A 23,397-nucleotide genomic window follows, 5' to 3' on the forward strand; every position below is an offset into this window, starting at 1 on the left:
TCCAGACAGCAGCATCCCTTTGAGGCGGGAGGGAGCATGCATCTGCCCTCCCCTGCATGCACTAGCGCTGTTTGCATTCTAACAATGGGAATTGTTGTTCTCTATTAAGCTCATACTGAAAGCTTTGAATAAAAGCCTTAAAAAGCTCAGCTGAAAGTATTAATTCTGAGGGAAACATGTAAATCTGGATGAAATCTTCCATTCATTTTTAATCTCGCTATGGTAAACCTTGTAATTAAGATGATTAAATGACTGAATAAACCCCTATATTTACATCCTTTAGAATACCACAATGAAAAGCTGTAATCCTATTTATGGAAAAAAGTAGTAGAGGCCTTTTAAAATGGAGACATCAAACAAAGCTTGTTATTTAAGCAGTTGGTAATTAATGAACCTTTTGCTTAGCAAAGGTACCTAAGAGTTAACTATCTAGGAAACCAATCTTGGAGAAAAAACTAATGGGGGGTGAGGAAGAATCAAATGTTATGTTTATGGAAAAAAAAAAAAGAAAAAATGTTATGTTTATGGATGATCAAGTTATCCATGATTAATATATTTCACAAGGGACAACTTAAGGTTTTGCAACAGAAAAAGTATTAGTGGAAAAGCTTCTAGAGCAGACACATTAAAATGATACAAGACTCCCAATGAAGGCAGCATTTTTTTGGAGTGATGCTCCAGGAAAAGCAGAGGGTGAGAATCTGTTGGTGGCTGCTTGTCATAAGGAGTCTGTACAAAATCCTTCTTCTTGAACATTTTTTCCCTCACCATTCTGAAAGAGGGGATAGTGTCTCTCCTAAAAAACTCCCTCATTTTGCTGCTCAGCTATTTCTCAGCAAAGATGACAATAACTTAATGAACTCATTTATTAAAACCAAGAAATAATTCTCTCATCTGAATCTGCACTGCAAATATTCTGAATATATTTCAGGTGCGCTTTTTGCCCCCTTTATTTCCTCCGTAAAATATTTGGACAACAATCTAATGAAAACTTACATGAATAATCTCTATCTATCACAAGTTTGTGCTTCTTTGTTTATTGCATTACATCTTTATATATATCACAGCATTAATAAATAGAAATCAAGTCTGTGTACATATGAAACTTGTTTTCTGATTAAATTTTTGTCAAAAGAAATTAGCATAGTATTTTTTCAGTCAGTGGTGTTTTGTAAAGACTTTCAGATTTTTCTAGAATTGTGCTCTGTAAGAATGGAATGTAGGTATTCAATCAAAAGTATTTGCTTTATCTTCTATTTGAAAGCATGTTAATAAACCTATATCTCTTTAAATATAGTGTTCTTTCACTAAGTCATGAAGATGACTTTTCCCACAATGATATTGTCATTTTCTAAAAGGGATCAATCCTGAAATTCTTAGACAAGTTTATAAGTAGTTATTGACTTTAGAGTTTGAGGAATGGGATTCTGTTGAAGGATGAATTGTTTACGAGGTTATGGAGAATGATTAAGTTTGATATTGTATCATGGATTTATCTGCTGTGATAAGTAAGTGAAAATTATTTCTAAAGGTGCTGATCAATGTGAATAAATCAATATAACGGAGCTTGCGGTTTTCATCCACAAAAAATTCGCTATCATCAAAAACACCCCCGTAACTCATGGTCTTGTTAATGCTAGATGTTTGCGTATTTCAAACATCCTTTAAATAGTCTTTAGCTTAGATATATCCACTACAATAGTTTAGTATTCACTTGAAAGTTTGTCTCCCAGCTGATTTTAAGGGTCAAAATTTGTTAGGACTATTTAAAAGACAATACGATCTTTGCAAATCACACAGAGAAACTAAAATGGAGTATCCAGAAACAGAATGCTTTAAAAAAAATGAATTAAAAATGTATTTTAGATGTTCCTGCATACAAATCCTTGAAGTTCCTCTGCTCTGCAAACAAGTTTTGCAGCTGGAAGAGAATTTTCATATTTGCTGCTTATTTTCAGGTTTGAATTCACACACTTCCCCCTTAAAGTTCTGCTTTTATCGAAAATTATTTTTCACAAACTGACTGATCTGGCAGTCATCTTTCATAATGTCTTGTGCCTTATTGCCAGAGCTTCATGTAATGATTTATTGTTGAAACATCACCAGGTGTGGAATTTTTTGGAAGGCCCATGGAGGTAGCTCTCCCCTTTCCCAGGAGACTCCAGCCACTGTACTAGTACCGTTTGCAGTCTCATTACAGTATCACAAGGTCTTACAGCCCCTCAATATTTTCCAAGTAGGGAGTTGGAGTGAAATTGCATGTGATTCTGCATTACATGGCAAACAAAAGAAACAGAGGCCAAGTCCCCTTCCCATTCACATGAGGTTGTGTTTACATCTGCATATCAATGCAATTTTTCAGCTTTTGGCGATTACTCCTCTACACTGCAGAACTTTTCTTCACATAGTGGTGGTGACAAAATTATGCCAACAGGGGCTCAAAATATTTTTTCTAGAAGTAATTTCCCTGCTGGCATAGCATACCAGAGCTCAAACAATATAAACTAAACCAGCTGAATGCTGTCTGTGAGCACAGTAGTTTCCACAGCAGGGGTTTTGCTGGCCCACTGATAAAAATGAAAGATACCAGTTTTTTACCATCAAAGGCAATGTAATGTATGTATTACAGAAGAACATTGTATTGGAATCTGTCTAAATATAAGTTTAAAAACATAATTTTAAGGAAAAATTTATAAACAATTTGATAACATATAAGGTGTTTTGTGGAATGATAGCTGTTACAAGGCATATGACACCTCACTATTGATGCCTGTCTATCCTTACCCTCTCAGTTTGTTTGGGGAAATCCAATTCAGCTGTGGTGTTGAAACCACCTCTCACTTTTTCTGCCTACATCTTTTCCCTCCCAGTTTACTTACCATAATCAAACCTTAACATCATGCACTCAGTTCCATCACATACAGACTGTAGTGTCAACCTCAGAAATAGAGTATAAAGGCAACCATACCAAGAGAATATTCTTAGAAGAGAGAAAAGGATAGAGAAGGCCAGAAGATAACACGTGTTAATTACATTGGTAATTGTAATACAGTAATAACAATCATTCCAGAATAAATAGAAACTGAACACATTTCTCTAACAGAAACTCAGAGGAGATTTTCTTTTCTGCGTCTCTTCCCTCTGCAATGTGACTTTTCACAGGGCTCAGATTTGGACGAAGAAAAAATCCCCTCAGTACACATCTCAATTCCTGAAGAGGAAAAGGATAAGCTATACTGCATCTGTTGAAAAACAATATTCTGTCTGGCATCGTGTCTCCAGGTGTTATATGGTATGCAAATATAAAGATGTACTTAGCTATCTGCAGACATTGTAGGAGTGCCAACTTGAAAAGCCAAAATGTAACCTCTCTGCAATAGCTACACTTTCATTTGGGAATCCACAGGCATTTCATGGGATTTATGATATTTCTGCCTTCTTGAGATGATGCAGTTGTACTGTAAACTAAGCTATACAGCAAGAGGAAGCAACTAACATCATGGCTACAGTATTGAAAACAAAAGACAATTGGTATTCAACAACTGTATCTTGACACTGACATTTGGAACAATTTCTGAAGGCTTCTAAACTCTAAAAGAAATCTTCTGTGACCTCAAGGCAGAATATTCACCACCGGTGGCACAGAGACTATTGTTGTTACATTCAAGTTTTATACTGCAAATAAGACAATCTTGTCACAGAAATTCTGCTGCTATTCAGTGGCATATGCAGTCTAAGAGCTTTGGTACTCTAAAAACCGTCAGCATAATCATGGATTTTTGAAGTTCTGCAGTCAAATACACGTTGTATCTAAAATACTGAGCATCCAATAATGAACTTACTGTAAAGGACCAGTGTGCAAACAAGCTGCAGCCTACTGTACCTGGTGAATGAAGTGGAGGGGAGCACATCAGAACAACTCCTTGACCTTCACGTACAGAGACAGCACTTCTTGTCCGACCACTAAAATTCCCCAGATCTGTCAAAAGAACAGAGCATTTTAGTTACATAAAAAAGATTTTAAATGTTGTGGCTACTGTGACTTACATTTTATTTCCTCTTGTAAAGCTGACAGTTTCTTTTTTTATATCTCAATCCATAATAGGAGGGATTTTAAAAATAAATCTACTTCCACTACAAAAAATTTTGTGTTGCATCAGCACTTTATTACTCTTTTTAGTGCACTTGGATACAGTATCAAAGGAAAAGCAGCAGTCAATATATATGCCATTTACAAAAACATTTAATAATGCTTTTATTTTTTTTTGCCATATCCTGTTTGGATTTTTCACCAATAGAAGTGATATATGCACAGTGAAAAAAAAGAAATAAAAGTGGAGATAACACCTTGGCTAACATCCAGACTGATGATGTTGCTAACATCTTATAAACATCTTATAAACAACTTAAAATAATTCCAAATACTTTTTCACATTTCTAAAAGGTATCTTGGGCATAGGCAGAAGCTTAAAATTTAAATGTATCTAAATTTGCACTGTCTTTGGCCAAAGTAAATCAGTGTTGTCATTTCAACAATAGACATCGTGTTTGAACAGAGAAAATGTGGATGGACTTCAGTAGAATTTTCACACATAATAGGGCAATATTCCCAAATTATACAAAATTTTGCTAGGCAATAGTTAATGAGATATTATATTGCATTTAAAAATAAGCCCACCATTGGTTATAATACAAACTGGTGTAATTTCACTTAAAAGAGTCACCTAATGAATGTTGCCAGATAGTACGTTCTGCAGCAATGTAATTATTATTGTTTCATGTCTAGAAAGTAGCAGGCTGTTATATCTCTGCATAATCAGTTGTTTTGGATGGGATAACAGCTTGCAATGAAAAGTTTTCTTAGTTAAGAACATCTGGATTTCACTTGCATGCAACTTTGGGTCTACAACTTCATGTATGTTTGTGTTAAGTCCTGTATTTTTCTAAAAGGAAGCTGATACATCAACCAATATTGTCTGCAGTCTATTAAGAAACCAATGCTTAGCTTTCATTTTAATGCACAATTTAGGAACACAATCATCTATTTAGTGCATTATTGCTGGTTCCTTTTAAAAATAGTGTGTTCTTAAGGATTTTTTTTTTCCAGGTCAATTTTTCAAGCAAGAATGACACTGAATTTCCATAAAATTCTTCTTGCAACCTTCCTTCTCAAGAAAATCTGTTGACTCTTCTCTGTATCGGTGTCCTAAAACATGCAGTTTGGTTTACTGCTCAAATGCCTTCAAAGCTCCAGACTGCATGCACTAACAAACCTCAGTGAATTTAGAATGGGAACAGAACTTGAACTGGTGTCCCATGGCTTCAACATGTTTTGAGAATATGTTCTGAAACCAGAATAGCTGCTCTGTGAGAAACACATAGGCCATTTCTCTGTGTACTGGAATAGATATTATCATAGCAGTACTTGCTTACTCCGCATTTGGACAAAAAAAAAGAAAAAAAACCAACCCAAAACCCACCTGCATTGCAGATATCAGAAAAAGAGCTTTAATACTACTGACTACCTGAAACCCATACTGCAAGTCTTTTATATGTACTAAAAAAGGAGAGGTTTGGGGTTTTTTTAGAAAACATTTGGATCAGAAAATCAAATAGCTGAATAAATTAAAATATTGTGAGTTCAATAGTAAAAATTCATACCAGTGTGAGGAGATATTCTCTGTAATTTATATAGAGAGCAGGACAAGGAAGCAATCTTTTCTACTTCTAAAAAAAGTCCCTGAGATTTTTTTTTACAGACTGTTTCTGCAATTTCTTGTAAGCCTGAAAATAAGTAATCAGAATTTTCAGAAATGTTTTAATTTTCTTAAAAAATAAGAACTTCAGTCTTTTGATTTCAATTCCAAACTCAATTTGAAATATTGAATTATGTCTTTGACACCACCTCCTACAGCATTCTCCTTGGGAAGCTGGCAGCTCATGGCTTAGGCAGGTGTACTCTTCACTGGATACAAAACTGGCTGGATGGCTGAGCCCAGAGAGTTGTGGTGAGCAGAGTTAAATCCAATTGGAAACTGGTCACAAGTGGTGTTCCCCAGGACCCAGTTTTGAGGTCAGTTTAATATCTTTATCAATGATCTGGATGAGGGGATTGAGTGCACCCTGAGGAATTTTGCAGATGACACCAAACTGGGTGGGCGTGTCGATCTGCTCGAGGGTAGGATGGCCCTGCAGAGGGACCTGGACAGGCTGGACCGATGGGCTGAGGCCAACTGTATGAGGTTCAACAAGGCCAAGTGCCGGGTCCTGCACTTGGGTCACAACAACCCCATGCAACGCTACAGGCTTGGGGAAGAGTGGCTGGAAAGCTGCCTGGCCAAAAAGGATCTGGGGGTGTTGGTAGACAGCTGGCTGAACATGAGCCAGCAGTGTGCCCAAGTGGCCAAGAAGGCCAACAGCATCCTGGCTTGTATCAGGAATAGTGTGGCCAGCAGGAGCAGGGAGATGATTATGCCCCTGTACTCGGCGCTGGTGAGGCCACACCTGGAATACTGTGTCCAGTTTTGGGCCCCTCACTACAAGAAGGACATTGAGGTGCTGGAGTGTGTCCAGAGAAGGGCAACAAAGCTGGTGAAGGGTCTGGAGCACAGGCCTTATGAGGAGTGTCTGAGGGAACTGGGGTTGTTTAGCCTGGAGAAGAGGAGGCTGAGGGGAGACCTTATCGCTCTCTAGAACTACCTGAAAGGAGGTTGTAGTGAGGTGGGTGTTGGTCTCTTCTCCCAAGTAGTTAGCAACAGAATGAGAGGAAATGGGCTCAGGCTGTGCCAGGGGAGGTTTAGATTGGATGCTATGAAAGATTTCTTCAGCAAAAGATTTGTCAAACACTGGAACAGGCTGCCCAGGGAAGTGGTGTAGTCATCATTCCTGGAGATGTTAAAAAAATGGGTAGACGTAGCACTTCGGGACATGGTTTAGAAGGCATGGTGGTGTTGGGCTGACGGTTGGACTGATGATCTTAGAGATCCTTTCCAACCTTAATGATTCTATTCTAGTTTTACTTTCATTAAAAAGTAATGCAGCCATCAAGCCAGGAAACACAAAATTAATTATTACTCTTCCCTCAACTGGTTTAGTGGTGGAATTAGTAGTGTTAGGTTAATGATTGGACTGGATGATCTTAAATGTCTTTTCCAACATAAATGATTCTATGATTCTATGATTATTTTTAAAAAGTTTAATTTTGGAAAATACTTTTTATTTTCTTGTAAAAACTTATAATTTACATATCTCTCCTGGAGGATAAAATATTTTCATTTTAATGTAGAATCCTGTGTCTCCTATGGTTGTATGTTTTCATCCTTGACATTAAGTTTTTACTATCTGTGATGCACAACCTGGAAGCCGGTTAACATAAAATAAAGGAAATTTGTGGCACCTAACTTGTAACCGCTAGAGGCAGAAGTAAAAGTTTTATAGTTTTTGCTTTTTTTTTTCTCAGGTGAATAAATGCTATTTTCCAATTAGCTATAGCAACCTCAGGATTTTTTTTTTCCAATTTCCTGTTTTGTATGTGCACTGTGATGGACAAATATTCTTTTTTTTTTTCTCCAAATGAAAAACAAAGATCTTCTTTTTTAGTTAAAAATAAAAGTACTATGGGTGATTCAAGTTTCTATTTGTTCAAACCAATTAATTTCACACTAAAGAAGGAAGGTAACAAAGAGCTTTGAATTTCAGCTCTTTTTGGCTGTTAGTTCTGAATTGGATTTCTTGTTAGCATATGGTGAAAAAAAGGATTAACAGGTACAAAAGCAGGGATTTAGTTGTAAAACAAATAAATGTAGGAAAGCTTAAAAGGAAGGAAAGGTGAAAGATCATGCTTGCAGTTCCCCCACATTAAATAATAAATCCAATATGGAAGAGTCAAATGAAAGGGAAATTTAAATAATTTCCTGCAAATATCATTCATTTCATATCTAGCCATATTAAAAAAAAGAAGAAAAACTGCTACTAAAAAAAGTATTCAAAACCCTATCATTTTACTTTTAAAAGTCTAAAAAGAAACAAATAATAAAAGAAAGAGTGGACAGAATGCAGCTTTATAAGTGGGAACTGTAACCTCTCACACAGCAGTGCTGGCCATCTCTTCAGTATTCTTGCTGCAGTATAAACCCGTAACATGTATGACGTCAGACAGCCCCACACAGAATGAGTCTATCATTCATATTATGATGATGTATATGGTTGATTGATAAGAAAATGCCTTTTTGTGCTCCACAGGTGTTCAGTTTATGCCCTGAAAGATTAGATTTATTTACCCTTATCTCAGTGCTAGTGGCAAAGATGGTAACACCTACTATGTTATTTTCAAAGCAGTTCCTGGGGTTTTAGGTACATAACTTCCATACTCTTTAACATGAGGCACAGCCTTGATGACTTTGAAAAAGTACAGTTAATTGTCAGTCACCATTTCTAATGTAAACACAATATTAGCAATATATATGCAAAGCATGCAGAAAATATTTATGATGGAGTGTGTGTGGCAAAATTGTCTTTATTGCTAAAAAAATATTAAGTTCAACAAATATTATTCAGTGTCACTAGAGAACAACCTGTGGCACCGGAGTGGTCTCCACTATGAAAGGGAAATAGAGAAATTCCAGAGCTAGGGAAGATGCAAGACATTAAATCCAACGGGTTTGGTCCAATGCTTTCTGGATGTCCTACTTATACTTCAGCTGTAATTAGCTCACTGTAGTACTCAATCTTTGACAGAAGTTATAAGGTTGTGAAAAGCATTCAGATCTCTGATCCAAAACAGCTGCCAGGTAGTATGTCTGTCTCTGCAGTGGCTATCTCCATTCTTCTGAATGGAGCTGAAGTATGGGTTTCTGTCAGCACTCATATCTACATATGGATGTGCATTGTGGAAGAATGACACTCAACAGTACAAGAGTATCTGTTTAAATAAGACCCAACAGAAAACAAAACTCTTCTGCAGAAGGTGAAAGGAGTAATGGAAAATAAATGAGAAAAATCTCAAGGCAGTCAAGGCAACAGAAAAGCTTTGCAGGACCAGCAACAAAACAAACAACTAAATAAAGGGGGGAATATTCTGCCATTGACAGAAGGACTTGTGCAAAAGTTGGAACAGTTTTTACCACTAAATAGCCTTCTAATTTGTCTTCACTGTAGTTTGACTTTTAGGCATGCATAGGAGGGATCATTCATTCTCTGTGTTCATCAGCTGATGGGGGCAACAGTGAAGGGGTAGGATTTTGTGACCCAGACAATGGTCCAGTGATGATTGTTATGAAATTGGTATCAAATTAAAAATGAGAAACAGATCTTGGTTTTATTTTAGGCAATTACTGCTTCACAACCTAGCATGGAAGCTGTGGAATGCTCTGTAGTTCATTACCAGTGACTTAAACCACTCAATTCACTTTTAAAGCAGAAATTAGACTGGTGCAGAGCAACATCTTCTGCCAGCACAATTCCATGAGTTTAAATTATTTTATGGGAAAATTTATTTTGGAGTTTAAAATGGACATCTTATGATATATATTAAAATGTTTAAAGACATATGCTGAAGATATCTGAAGCATAAAGCAGGTGATATTATTTCTAATAAGGTAAAAATAGCTCTACACAAGGTAAAATCCTTCTGTCAGGCCAAGGACAAACTTATTCATTGCATTGTCACTACAGAGAGGGTAGCCTTCCTCTCCTTGTATTTGAAAGACAGGACTAAGAAATAGACCTTGAGTGGAATTGTAGCTCCTTAAAAAAAGTAAGATTTACAGGGAAAAGAATTCCATTAAAAATATGTTTTTCAAAATTCCATTATAACCTGAATCAAAAACATGGTTTGACTGTGCACTCTAAACAATGGGAAGTATAAATGTTGTGTTTAATAGCCCATAAAAACAGGCTATAGAAGAATGAAAGGTAGGTATTAAAAAGAAATGGCATGTGTGATTGTATAGGGAACTTTGAAATTGGATGAATTAAATACAATACTCACAGAACATTAAAATGTCCAAAGAAATTAATAGATCATTTTGTATTGACATACACCTATTTTCTAGGAATACCAGATTAAACAGGTGGCATCATATTATTAGAGTCACTCATTGGACCTAAGAGTAACTTTTAATACTCAAGACATTAACTAGAAAAGGTGTGAAAGGAAGCTCAGGCAAAAAGATTTCTGCCATGACAGAAACATCATCTTATCATGGTTAATGGGAAAAGCATACATCTCGAACTTCTAAAAATCGCATTACCATATGACTTTTAGGTGACAAAATAAGGGCAAGAGAAGTATCATGCTTATTATCATTGCTGCTGTTGTTATTTATTGCCAGAAAGCTTTTGAATCCTTCATGGATCATCAGTCTGACATGACCTGAAAAAGGTCATTTTTTTTCTCAAAGAAGTTACTATGCAAGTATATATCTAACATGACACAAGAGAAAGAGAGAGAGAGCAGAGAAGCAATGACGTATTTTAAGCCTGTGCACCAGCCACCCTGTGTCTGTACATCTGCAGAGCCACTGAAGAGTTTTAAGGAAAGGGGGTGGTTATACAGATGTTTCTAGGGAGTGCCAACAAAAGATGAGGAGGAGCACAGGAGAAAGCTTCGACACTCCTGTCTGAAAATGTAAAAGATGAAGAAAAGAAGACACAAGATACTGTATTTTCTTATATTTAGATCCACATCTTCCAGAATCTTTGTCAGATATTACAACACAGGTTTTTTTCTCAGAAAAAAAAAGGAAGTCATTAAGGAATCAGTGAACAATGGTGTTCCTTGAGTGTGTTCTTGTAAAAAGAAAATAATTTTATTTCTACCATGCTGTCATCACAAACTATAATATATACAGTAATGATTCATTAGCCCTGAACTAAATTTTCACTAGGAAATGTAGAGGAGTAGTTAACTAAGGGAACATTGTTTTTTCTGTCCTTAATGACATATTTATATATATATCGTTTTTATTTATTATAACAATTCAAAAATACCTGGTCCACTGCAGTCAGTAGTATTACCCTATTTATTGTCCATCTTCATCTAGCTGTCTATGTCTGGCTGTTCTATCTTGCAAATAGAGAACATCTTTTTGTACGTTGTACGTTTCCTATCACAGAGAAGTCATGAATCTGTGAAGGTGGCTAATACATGCTACCATAATACAATTTCCTGGACTAATAATTAACTGTTCTGGTGAAGATAAGAAATATATAGAACTATTTCCTAAAATGATTTATTGATTCTTGTATGAAATATAGTATAACAATTTTTTCCTTTTTAATTTCCTTCACAAATCAGATTACTATTTATAATTATTTAATTACTATTAATTAGAAAATAAGAACTTTTTATAAAAGGCAAAAAAATAGAATTTGCCTCTATTTACTATGCCATACTTGTTAAAAGGCAATACTATTTTTTAATTAAAATACTCACTACCTATGATCCTACATAGATTTTATATCAAATATAAATTGATACGCTTCTTCAACAGTTTTCTTTTGACCCGCTACTCATTTTTTGATATAATCTAATTGTTCACAGCAAGCTATCCCAGGAGTCTTATGTATATTGGGAGCTTTCAAGTATTTTTTTATTTTGTTATACCTAGTTTCAATAGCATCAATGAATACCACCAGTATCATCAATAAAGCTTAATTCTTCCCAGAGCCTTGAAGAAGAAAGGCAATTTGTAGATACCAAAATCTCCCTGAACTTCAGTAGGATTTCTGCACTCATAAATCCTGAAGTAGTAGATCAAAGTGAATTAGAAGAAGAAATATTTACATGTGGAATAAAATAACAAGATTATGTTGAAAATTATAGAGCTGCTATATGATTCAACTTGCCATGTTAATTGCACGATACTTGGAATGTTTGTGGTTACAGTTGTTGACGGTTATGATTAATTAACTACAATCATTCTCTGTCTGTCAGGTTTCATCTATTTTCACAAGAATTATTTCAGCATGCTTCTCGGCTGTCTTTCATATCTGCATACTGCAATATCAAGGCAAAACACAGAACCAAGTGGAAATATTATAGTTAAGACTTTTTCATCCTTTCATTCCTTTCATGATCTGTCATTTAGGAAAAACAACTAAAACCAAACAAATAAACAACGAACCTTAAGTAGCAAATGAAAGGAAAGATTTTCAATTACAGTTGCCAGCATTTGATCACCAAAATAAAGTGGGTCAATAAATGGTACTATTTCCAGAGCTTCTGAGCAAATAGATTTTCACTTGAGTAATATATATAATGTATTCTTTTGTAAATACATTGTTTTACATGTTATCTGTGTCTTGAGAAACACATATTTCTTTTTGCAACCTTTTTAATACACCTTCCTGGCACTGAGTGGTATACTAACCTGTACAAATTCTATGTAAATGATACTGATAATTCTACTTTCTTACTTCTTTCCCTTGTACTTATGAGTGCTTCTTCCCTTTTTCTTGTTTACTCTTTTAGTCACTTTTTTCAATTAAATTAATTCCAAACATTCAAGGATATATTGCAAACACCATTTCATTTGTTGTAACTTTCTTCAACTAGATGTGACTTTTCCTTTCTTTAATTAGTGACTAAATATAGCAATGCTGGTTAGGATTTTGCATGATTAAACATGGAATGACTAGCACAGTACTGTTTCTTATCATATGATGTCATACAGAATTGACAGTGACTAATCTCCTCCCTGTAGTTTATTGGAAAATCACTATATAGGTGTTGCAGTTCATAGGAGGCTGATCTGTAACAGTGTTACTAATATAGCGAAAAAAAATTTTTCTGACCACTCTGGGTGAACAAGTCATTAAGGATAAAATATTCTGTATTTCACTGAGCTATTCATACTAGATAGTAAAGCATTGCTTATATATATATTTAATACTTGTAGTCCATGGGTTCTGGTCCCAAAGATAACATAATGTCTTCACTTCCATACGTACAGGACAATGTTGCAAACCTTTAGCCTCAAAGATCCTTTCTCCTACATCTCTTAAGTTCCAAATCTGGCTTTGCCAAAGCTGGAATTTAGCAGAACAAAGGGTATAAAACAGTTAGGAGATGAAACTATCTCACCAGAGAAAGCTGGCAAAGGAAGTAAGCTTTCCCAGGTTCAGAAGACGTGGCACTGAACTCACCTAAATTAAAATCTTTGCAACTTCCACAACTTCTGCATTAAAGGCTATCTTGCTTCTTTTATACTACACTGACAGAATACCACGTAATTTCCATAACTTGTTTCATCTGACCTAGTTTAGATCTCTAATTTAAGAACAGAGTAATCCTACCCAAGAATTGATTATTTCTCATTACTGACTACAAAGGGGACCTAGATTTACAAATTCAGGCAAAGACTTTTTTTTGCTTCATGGATATTTTTATTCAGTGGCATAAATCTAGCAAAGGTGGTACAGACAAAGACTCTGTGGAAAATAAAAGAAAAGCCTGCCCTACCAGGGTACCTGTTCTGAGGATAACAGTGTAGAGATGTTTGATAATATCTTGATTCTTATTCTTTTTTTCTGACTAGATTATATTTGTGTAAATGGAGGTTTTGTTTCAGAATTGCAAGTTATATGTGCGCGAACTAGGGCAAACACACAAACATGTGAACTGCTGTTCAGATCTAAGGCTTGGAGAATGGCATGACTGTCCAGATTCCAGAAACAGCTGGAGGCTTGCAGACACCATTTCCGTGAGGTATGACATATCCAATTCTGACTCCACCCTAGGCAAGTCATTTCACAGTGCCGACTTTTCACTAGACTAGTGTGTATAAAAACCTCCATACTTCACTTCTGGTCTGTCATAAAGAAACGAAGGTGTTAATAATCTCCCAGAAATTATTTATTTGCTCTTCTCTAAGAGTTGTGGTGCCCAATATGACCTACAAGTCAATTGTGACAAGATAACTAAGTGTTTGAACACACCCAAGGAGTAAATCTGGAAGACCTTGGTCTTAGCTGAATAGCTCAACTGGAAATGAAGGCCTTACAAACACAGAGTGTTTCCTAGGTAACAGCTGGTTGTTACATATGTTGCCAAGTAGTGTTTTTAATAAGGCAGTTTGTATTGGAGCCTGTTATTCTGCTTGATATCAAGGTGATACGAGTCACTGCAAATCAGTTTAGGATATGAGCATGTAATTGAACAAGTAAGAGTCATCGAAGATAAATAAATTGTCACCAGTAAGCTGGGCTACTATAAATTACTGTCTATGTACTTTAACCTTTTCAATCTGTAAACTAGAACACATCAATTAAAAGCCCTGTGAAGGTGGTTTGACCATTCATTTAATGATCTAATGTGTGGCCAATGAATGGCACACTATTTATTTGTCATATCAGTAAAGTTAAACCTTCGTAGAAGGTTTCATAATTTCATGAGATCTTGGCTAAAGCTATTTCATATGTTGTCTAAAAGGCATTTACTTCTTCCACCTCTCTCTTTGTATTCTAATGTTATTCTTCTATGCTACTTATTTTCTAATTCTGCCACACACTACTGTCAGAGAGTTTGTTTAGGATGCAACATCTCCTCTCCTCTCCTCTCCTCTCCTCTCCTCTCCTCTCCTCTCCTCTCCTCTCCTCTCCTCTCCTCTCCTCTCCTCTCCTCTCCTCTCCTCTCCTCTCCTCTCCTCTCCTCTCCTCTCCTCTCCTCTCCTCTCCTCTCCTCTGTTTTTTCTCGAGACTGTTATGCTTCTTATCAAAATGATATCCTACCTAAGATATCTATATAAGAAACTGAATTAAGACACAGACACATCAGTAGTACTATGCAGCCTGTCATGTAGTGCCAAGGTTGCACAAAGAAGTCATCACAGTCTTTGTTTTAGTAATATACATCAGGCAGCAATCTCTCAGTAGTTCATCTGATCATTTAAACTCCTTTAACATTTGTCACAATTATATATTATTGCCTGTTGATCAATAGAAATAAAAGTAAAATATGTTTCTTGAACTAAGTCACTTAGATGTTCCACAATATGGATTGATTTCTCTAAGAAATCTAATAATTGCTTCTCTTTTTAACTGACCTTCCTAGGGCAAAGCAAATTACCACCAAGTATGTCCTAGCTGTAACAGTAGCACAGACTTCTGATACTGAAACCAAGCACAACCAAAGCTGTGAAAGCTGCTGGTTTGGAAGTTATGGGTAATTGGGTAGTATTACCAATGCAGCGGGGAAGAATAGCAGGATGGCTTCTCTTCTCATATGGACTGCTGACCATGTAACATACAAGAATCAAATATTAGACCATGCTATCTAAGCCTGCAGTCATACATAAACACAGTAGTATGCAAACCTTAAAAAAAAAAATGCTGAAAGGCAGATATTTCCATTTAAGTCAACTGAACTTGCTCACGGGACAGGTCTGGGTGTCCTACCAAAGAACCATACTTCCTCATACATTACTACTAATACATTACTACTAATGAATTACACAGCACTTGTAAGCTTTAAAGCCATGATTGACCATAATCACAGGCTTACATTTAGACAAATATTTGGCACAAGAAAACACCAGGTTCTGTGATACAAGTATTGAGTAGTGAGGGTAAAGTCAACCCCTGAGAGGTTAAAAATGAATAAATTTCAGACTGGAGAAGTTTTGAGCACTGAATACATGAATTCTCCATGTAATAGGAAAACTTCTGTTAGAGGAAACAGACCTGTTAGGAACTGCCCTTGTAGTAAGTCACCATAAAGAAGCAGTTGCAACAGTTGCTCAGAGTCAGACATAAAAGAAGACATGGGGGAAAAATGTTAAAAATAAGTCTAACCATTTCAAACATACGGTGTGCATTTGGTAGAGCAGACTTAATACATAATATGTTTTTACCAGCAAGGAGAGAATCCAAGCTTCTGTAGTGAATATGCATTATGAAGGAATTGAAAATTTACTTCTGAAAAACAAAAGTGTCAATGTGTTGAAAATAATGTCTGGATTTTATACTGAAGTGGACCAAATAGAGACTGTGAAATGAAGACTATGAAGATGGCTGGTCAGATTTTAATAGTATGAAATGATGTAAAGTATGATTTGAATATTAATGAAAATCAAAGGGAAAAATCAGAAAAAAAATCCACAGATTAAATACTTAAACAAAACCAATTTCTGCAGCAATATTGCCAGATCATCACCAAATGGCTTAGAACAAGCAGATCAATAACCTCAGAGGTGCTGATTGTTCCTGAATATAAGGTATCAATTCACAAAGGACCTGACACAGCTGAAGAACCATACTAACAAAAAGTAATGGGCGAAATTCTGCATATGTGAGTCTGAAATATTTCTGGAGGATTACCTTATTCATACCTGTCAGGTTCTAGTTCTAATGGTTAACATTATATATTATAGAAGTAGTTTGTTTTCGCCCACTCCAGTGAGAATTATAGTTGGTTTTACCAAAAAGGGATGAATTTTTGCTGCCTGAAAATCAGGTCCTTTGAAATTTCTCTGTCACATAAGTATGATATGTTGTTCTGATGCTATACTTGTAAAAAGAGGTTGACAAATATGAAAAGATTTAGACAAAAGTTATGAGATTAATTTGCATTACAAAAAACATCTTACAGTGATAAATGCCTAAGTCTAAGAAAAACTATTCTGATGAAGTTAAAAGTAAGGAAAGGAAAAAGACTTTTCCATCATTTTCTTTTCTTAAAAGAAAATATCTGACTGTCTGAATCAATCTCCTAGTGAGTCTAGCTGATCCTACAAACAAACTTTATGTGATCATTTAAGTTTGCTCCTAGAAATGGTCCCCTTGAACTCAGTGGGTATACTCAACTGATTTAAATATGTGTGTAAATGTTTGTATACATTGGAATATGATTTTTAACACAGATTTCATGGGTAAAATGTTCACACAAAAAATAATAGCAAGCTACAAGATACTCTCAGAAAAGATAAAGAAGAAAAAAATAATGAAGGCTTTTCAGTGAAGTGAGGGAAAGAATAGGAAAATGATACCAGATTATTGCAGTGTTATAACTTTAATAATAATTGAAGAAATCTCATTTGTAGGACTGATGTTTAAGGAGATAGTACCTAAATACCTGAGAATTACATCCATGTTGTCAATGTAATTTAATATAAACTATTTTGTTTAGTTCATTGTAACCCATTTTACTTGTTTCACAATCTAAGGAGATGAAATGGGATTTTTATCAGCATAATTGCAATTTATTGACAAGAATTACAGTGGTAGCATACATTCATTTTATCCAGGTCAATTACTACTAAATATTACATGTTTCCAGCTAACAATACAAGCATGGATTATAGGTTAAAATTAAGTGTGATTAAGCTCATTCCAAGTAAAAATGTCATGTTATTTACACTTACCGATTCAGATAAAGTCATGTCATAAATGTCTATAGCCTACCAAATATGAATCAAATGTAAGCAAAACTAAAATGTATGATAGTGTGACTAATTAATGGTAACTACTCATTGAGGAGATTCATGTGTGATTATACATTAAGGTAACAGTATAACATTAATGCTGAGAAAGCCTTTTTTATTGATTTTTATGCAAATTAGTTTGAATGTGGTGGAACAACATTTCAAATTGTTATCCCTATTACTCAGGAATTTTTTTTACTTGGACTATAGATTATTTCTTTCCTTCTAACTCATCACCACAAAAGCAATATTTGTGTGCACTAAATTTTATTCTCAGTGTGGGGTTCAGTTGCCTGACAGCTACATCTGAGCCAGTGATCCTAATCTTCCTTTAAAGACAATGCAATGAAATAGACACTTCAAAGGCCTGATTCATTTGACCTATTTTAGATGTCAACTTGATGTGAATGAATTGCATCTTAGTAGTGCAATAGATTAAGTAGGGAATCTAAACAATTAGATCAGTTGTAGCTGTCTATAGTGTAGATATCTGACATTAAAGGAGAATGAATAAAGTGCATTTAGAGGCACTTTACTATTTCTTTGATCTTCAGATTGCTTTCTCAATATCATTATTTTGTCTACAATGCCCTGATAAAACTGAGTAGAAGATGGCAAAGGATTCCTCTGATACATGTAAGAAAAGTAATAAAAGGCAAGTATAAAATCCCTTAACTGTGTTGGCCCTTCATTATTAAAAGGTGAAGTAATAGTTTTTTACTCTTATCAGTACAGCAGTGAACTAACTAATTTTTTAAAAGGTACACAGGAGATTAGGATAGGGGTGTAGTACTTTTCCAAACAATTTCCAAATAAAGGCAAATTCAGCCTTTAACATCATAGACTTTCTTATTGTGGCACTAATTGTATTGTAAGATACTGTTCCAGAAAGACAAAGATGATAGCTTTAAATTTAAAACAACCTGGATATACACATTTAATTTTACACCTAATGTGTTTCTTATTGTTCTGCAGTATAGAAAATCTAGAAGTTACATGTATTAAAGAATTTTACATTGACTTTTAAAAGAGCTTTACAATGTTGTGAACTCCATCTTTTGCCTACCTTTTTAATTGTGATTAATGTATATACACAGGAAAACATTCAACTCGGTCTGCTCAGCCTGAGTAATACAAAGACAATGTAATCTTCTCCATCTTGGGAAGACACTTCTTGGAGAAAAGAGGGTGGCAGAAGTGCCACCATCATAATGCTGCATTAAATGTCCAGCTTCAGATGGCTAGCAAACTGAATCCAGCATGCATAAAAGCAGCTAGCATTACATATTTATTTCTTATAATTTCAGTGGAAACAAACAGGCTTTCAAAATAACAAGGAAGGAACAGAAGTGCCTTTGTTATGCATCTACTTTACTGCATTGACTTATAAAGAGTGTAGGAAACTCCTTCCCTCTCTAGAAACACCTGTAATGTCAGAGGAGCAATGTTTTTGGGTAGGTATTGATTTTAAGGAGACAACGTAAAAGACAACCTGCTCCTCAGCCTCACAAATGCAGCTTGAGTAATTGTGCCTGTTAAATCCTTCCTTTTAAATGACACCATTACTTCATAGAATCATAGAATCATAGAATCATTTAGGTTGGAAAAGACCTTTAAGATCATCCAGTCCAACCATTAACGTAACATTACCAAGTCCATCACTAACCAATTAAGGGTAGAGTAGCAATTTCATGTTTCTTGGCTTGGTGGCTGCATTATTTTTTAATGAAAGTAAAAACAAGGAACCATTAAGGTTGGAAAGGATATCTAAGATCATCATTTCAATCATCAACCCAACACCACCATGCCCACTAAACCATGTCACAAAGTGCCACATCTACCCATTTTTGGAACACTTCCAAGGATGGTGACTCCACCACCTCTCTGGGCAGCCTCTTCCAATGCTTGACTACCCTTTCTGTGAAGAAATTTTTCCTAATATCTAATCTAAGTCTCCTCTGATGCAGCTTGAGCCCATTTCCTCTTGTTCTATTGCTGAATACTTGGGAGAAGAGACCAACACCCACCTCACTACAACCTCCTTTCAGGTAGTTGTAGAGAGCGATAAGGTCTCCCCTCAGCCTCCTCTTCTCCAGGCTAAACAAACCCAGTTCCCTCAGCCGCTCCTCATAAGGCCTGTGCTCCAGACCCTTCACCAGCTTCATTGCCCTTCTCTGGACACACTCCAGCACCTCAATGTCCTTCTTGTAGTGAGGGGCCCAAAACTGGACACCGTATTCCAGGTGCAGCCTCACCAGTGCCGAGTAGAGGGGCACAGTCACCTCCCTGCTCCTGCTGGCCACACGATTCCTGATACAAGCCAGGATGCTGTTGGCCTTCTTGGCCACATGGGCACGCTGCTGGCTCATGTTCAGCTACCTGTCTACCAACACCCCCAGGTCCTTTTCCTCCAGGCAGCTTTCCAGCCACTCTTCCCCAAGCCTGTAGTGTTGCATGGGGTTGTTGTGACCCAAGTGCAGGACCCGGCACTTGGCCTTGTTGAACCTCATACAGTTGGCCTCGGCCCATCGATCCAGCCTGTCCAGGTCCCTCTGGAGGGCCATCCTACCCTCGAGCAGATCAACATGCCCACCCAGTTTGGTGTCATCTGCAAAATTCCTCAGGGTGCACTCAATCCCCTCATCCAGATCATCGATAAAGATATTAAACAAGACTGGCCCTAAAACAGAGCCCTGGGGAACACCGCTCGTGACCAGCCACCAACTGGACTTAACTCCATTCACCACAACTCTCTGGGCTCGGCCACCCAACCAGTTTTTTACCCAGCGAAGACTACGCCCGTCCAAGCCATGAGTTGCCAGCTACCCAAGGAGAATATTATGGGAGACTGTGTCAAAGGCTTTGCTGAAGTCCAGGTAGATGACATCCACAGCCTTTCCATCATCTACCAGGCGGGTCACCAGGTCATAGAAGGAGATCAGGTTGGTTACGCAGGACCTGCCTTTCATGAATGCATGCTGGCTAGGCCTGATCCCCTGGCTGGCCTGCACGTGCCTGTTGAGTTCACTCAATATGAACCGCTTGTGGTGGTGCATCCGCCCCCATTCCTCTTTCTCTTCAACAGTTTTATGATCTCAGGAATTCCGGGCCGCTGCTTTTGTGTAGTGAGTTGGTCAGTTAAGCGCCCCTTAATTATACTAGGAACTCCTACATAGCTGAAGCAGAGAGCAGCCCTGTCCTTATCAAAATCTTCATATTATGGCTAACGAGGGGAGCAAGAATAAACAGCTACCCCTGACAGCCTTGAAACAGTGTTATCATCATTACTGGAATTCCAGCAACTACCGACCCAAATTGTGGATCGGATGGAAATTTACTGGTGATTAAAGTCAATCATCTCACAATCCTATAAACAGCAGTCCTAAGTGAGGCCCTTTGAGCTCTCCTGGACTGCCACGGGCCGCACCAGCATCTCCCTCTGATCGAAATGTCTCTCGGAGTCAGCAAAAACTAGCAGATGCCGAAAGTCTGCTGCCACCAGAACTCCATTGCTGACAATTGACAGCGGAGCCTGGGCTGCTGATGTTCTTCACTCCTTGAGGCTCTACTCTCGCCCATTGAGAAATGCCAAGGCATTAGATGTGAGTATTTCACTAAACTCGAGGGGAATTTTTAACAGGTATACTATTTTCATATATGCATTCATCTTTGTGAGTGTGCATGCGTGAATCAATTTAAGTAGTCTGTAGATGTATGATTTAATTTTAAAGGGAGTTTTATACTGCTTTATTATTCTTATAGCATTACTCTCATAAACCGTTGACCAAGTCTGAGACTAAGAGTGGGCCCAGCCGCACCTGGGCTCCTCTCTGAGAAGGAGTTTAGAAAGCAAGGGGGTCCATTCTGAACCTCGTGACTCAACAGGAGGGTCCCCCTTATTCCATATATACGCAATCCCTTTATGAATCTTTCTAACTCAGTGTGATTTAATTTTCTTTTATGCACTTCCATGTAGTAATAGAGTGAACCTTGCCATCTTCGAATCTGTAACTAAGTCACTGTTTTGATTAATTTTGTGTAATCACTTTATTAATCATTGGTGATTGAGTGCTATTAAAAATATTATAATCAAATTCTGTGATTTGCTACAAGTAAATTCTAACTGTTACTAAATCAAACTGTATAAAGTCACTCATTCATAGTGAATTGACATAATCAGCAGGATTCACAAACCTGCATTCGTGACACCGCTCCATAATCTTTCCCCACACCGAGGTCAGGGTGACAGGCCTGTAGTTCCCCAGGTCCTCCTTCCGGCCCTTCTTGTAGATGGGCGTCACATTGGCAAGCCTCCAGTCATCAGGGACCTCCCCTGTTAACCAGGACTGCTGATAGATGATGGAGAGTGGCTTGGCGAGCCCCTCATTTATTTAAACTCTTCCAAGTTATTTGAGCAGTTCTTAGTTCTCTTAAATCAGAGTTGTAAAGGAACTTAATAGATACATGTGATGGGACATATGTACAAAGGCTAGAAAAGTCTTCCTAATTAAAAGTGGAAGCAGGATCGATTTTTTTTTTCTCATAACACTAATTTCTAATGTACAAATATTGAGAGTGATGGAAGAAACAAGCAAGTCCTAAACTCTCAAAATAATTTTTCATAGTCATACTCTACTGAATTGCAATTCTATCAGTAAGTTTTTGGATGTACCTTAGAAAAGTTAAATTCACTTATATTTTAGTGTCTATAATCAAACTACACAAATAGCAGCTGTTGATATACATACCTATCATAAATAAATAATGTGAAATTTATTGCATGTGAAAGGATCCCATTTGTATTTCTTCACTTAACCCAACTATCTTATTATTTAATACATGAGGTTGCACTGCAGTATTGTTTAAGTTCCTGATGTCTTGTTAGGCAGTATTAAATCTCTACTCATTTGAACACACTCTTATTGCTGGTCTGTTAGAAAGAAATGGTTTTGCTTCCCTGTCTGCAGTTGTCCTCCTTTAAAATAATATGTGAATAGGACTATGATATAACCGATATGATAAAGAAAATCCAAACTGTTGAAAAAATACTTACACATTTGGCAAGTAAAGCAGTAAAACAGTGATTTCTGACGAACAGTCCGGCAACCCTCAGTGGGTCATGAGCAGATGTTACAGAAATATGTAGCTAGTCAATAGAAGCATATTGATTTTACAAGGACTTGAATTAAATGCTTGAGGCTGAAGATGCAAGGTGGTCTATAATAACCTCTGAGAGATGGCATAAGTTAATACTCTGAAGTCTGGAAATAACTATTATAGAAAAAACCCCAGACACCTGTAATTGAAGATTCAAGAGGCCAAAGGCAAACGAAGTAGGTACAATGTAAAATAATGTGACAATGGAAAAGAATCTAGTACAGTAACCATAGTGACCTCTCATCAGAGAACATATATCAGTTCTTTCAAAAAGTTTAGTTTGAAAATTATTAATCTTAATACAACATAAATATGGTTAAGTCCATCAGTAGAGCAAACAGAACACATTCACTGAAAAGAAAACTACACCCATTTATGCAAAAAAATATATTTTTTTGTTCATTAGTTTGACATTACTTTTGTTTATCCCAGCCTTGATTTAGGTCCATTGTTTTCTAGTTAACTTAATGGTTGTGTTCTTGGTGTCTGGGATCACTGGGAAAATAAATGAAATTCTAAATGTATTTTCTCTACAGTTTTTCTTAACTGTCATTTTGTCTTCTTATATTACTGTAGTGAAATTCTCCAGAAGACTTGTGAATGTTTCCTGAAGCATTTTGTAGGCAAAGACAATGACTGGTCAGTCTTGTTAGATCTTATAGACAGCGCCTTTCAGTAGAGCTGGCATAGATGCTCATGGCACAGTGCCTGTAGAGAAGGCATGTCCGATACATCAGATATGAAGGGGTTGCAAATTCTCTTTGCTTCCAGCAGACTGGTCAATAGCTGTTTGGTAAAATAGATGTTGTCCTGCCTTTTT

The 23,397-nt window shown here is 36.6% G+C and overlaps 1 protein-coding gene across 1 annotated transcript in view; it reads right to left on the reverse strand.

Annotated features, from left to right (window-relative positions):
* Positions 1-23,397, reverse strand: part of CNTN5 (contactin 5) — a 286,998-nt gene that overhangs the window by 209,235 nt on the left and 54,366 nt on the right. Inside the window, exon 5 of the mRNA XM_075720796.1 lies at positions 3,884-3,979. Coding sequence (XP_075576911.1) covers positions 3,884-3,979 — 96 coding nt within the window. The remainder of the gene's footprint in view (positions 1-3,883; positions 3,980-23,397) is intronic.

Source organism: Pelecanus crispus, chromosome 1 (genome assembly GCF_030463565.1).
Source record: "Pelecanus crispus isolate bPelCri1 chromosome 1, bPelCri1.pri, whole genome shotgun sequence".
NCBI lineage: Eukaryota > Metazoa > Chordata > Aves > Pelecaniformes > Pelecanidae > Pelecanus > Pelecanus crispus.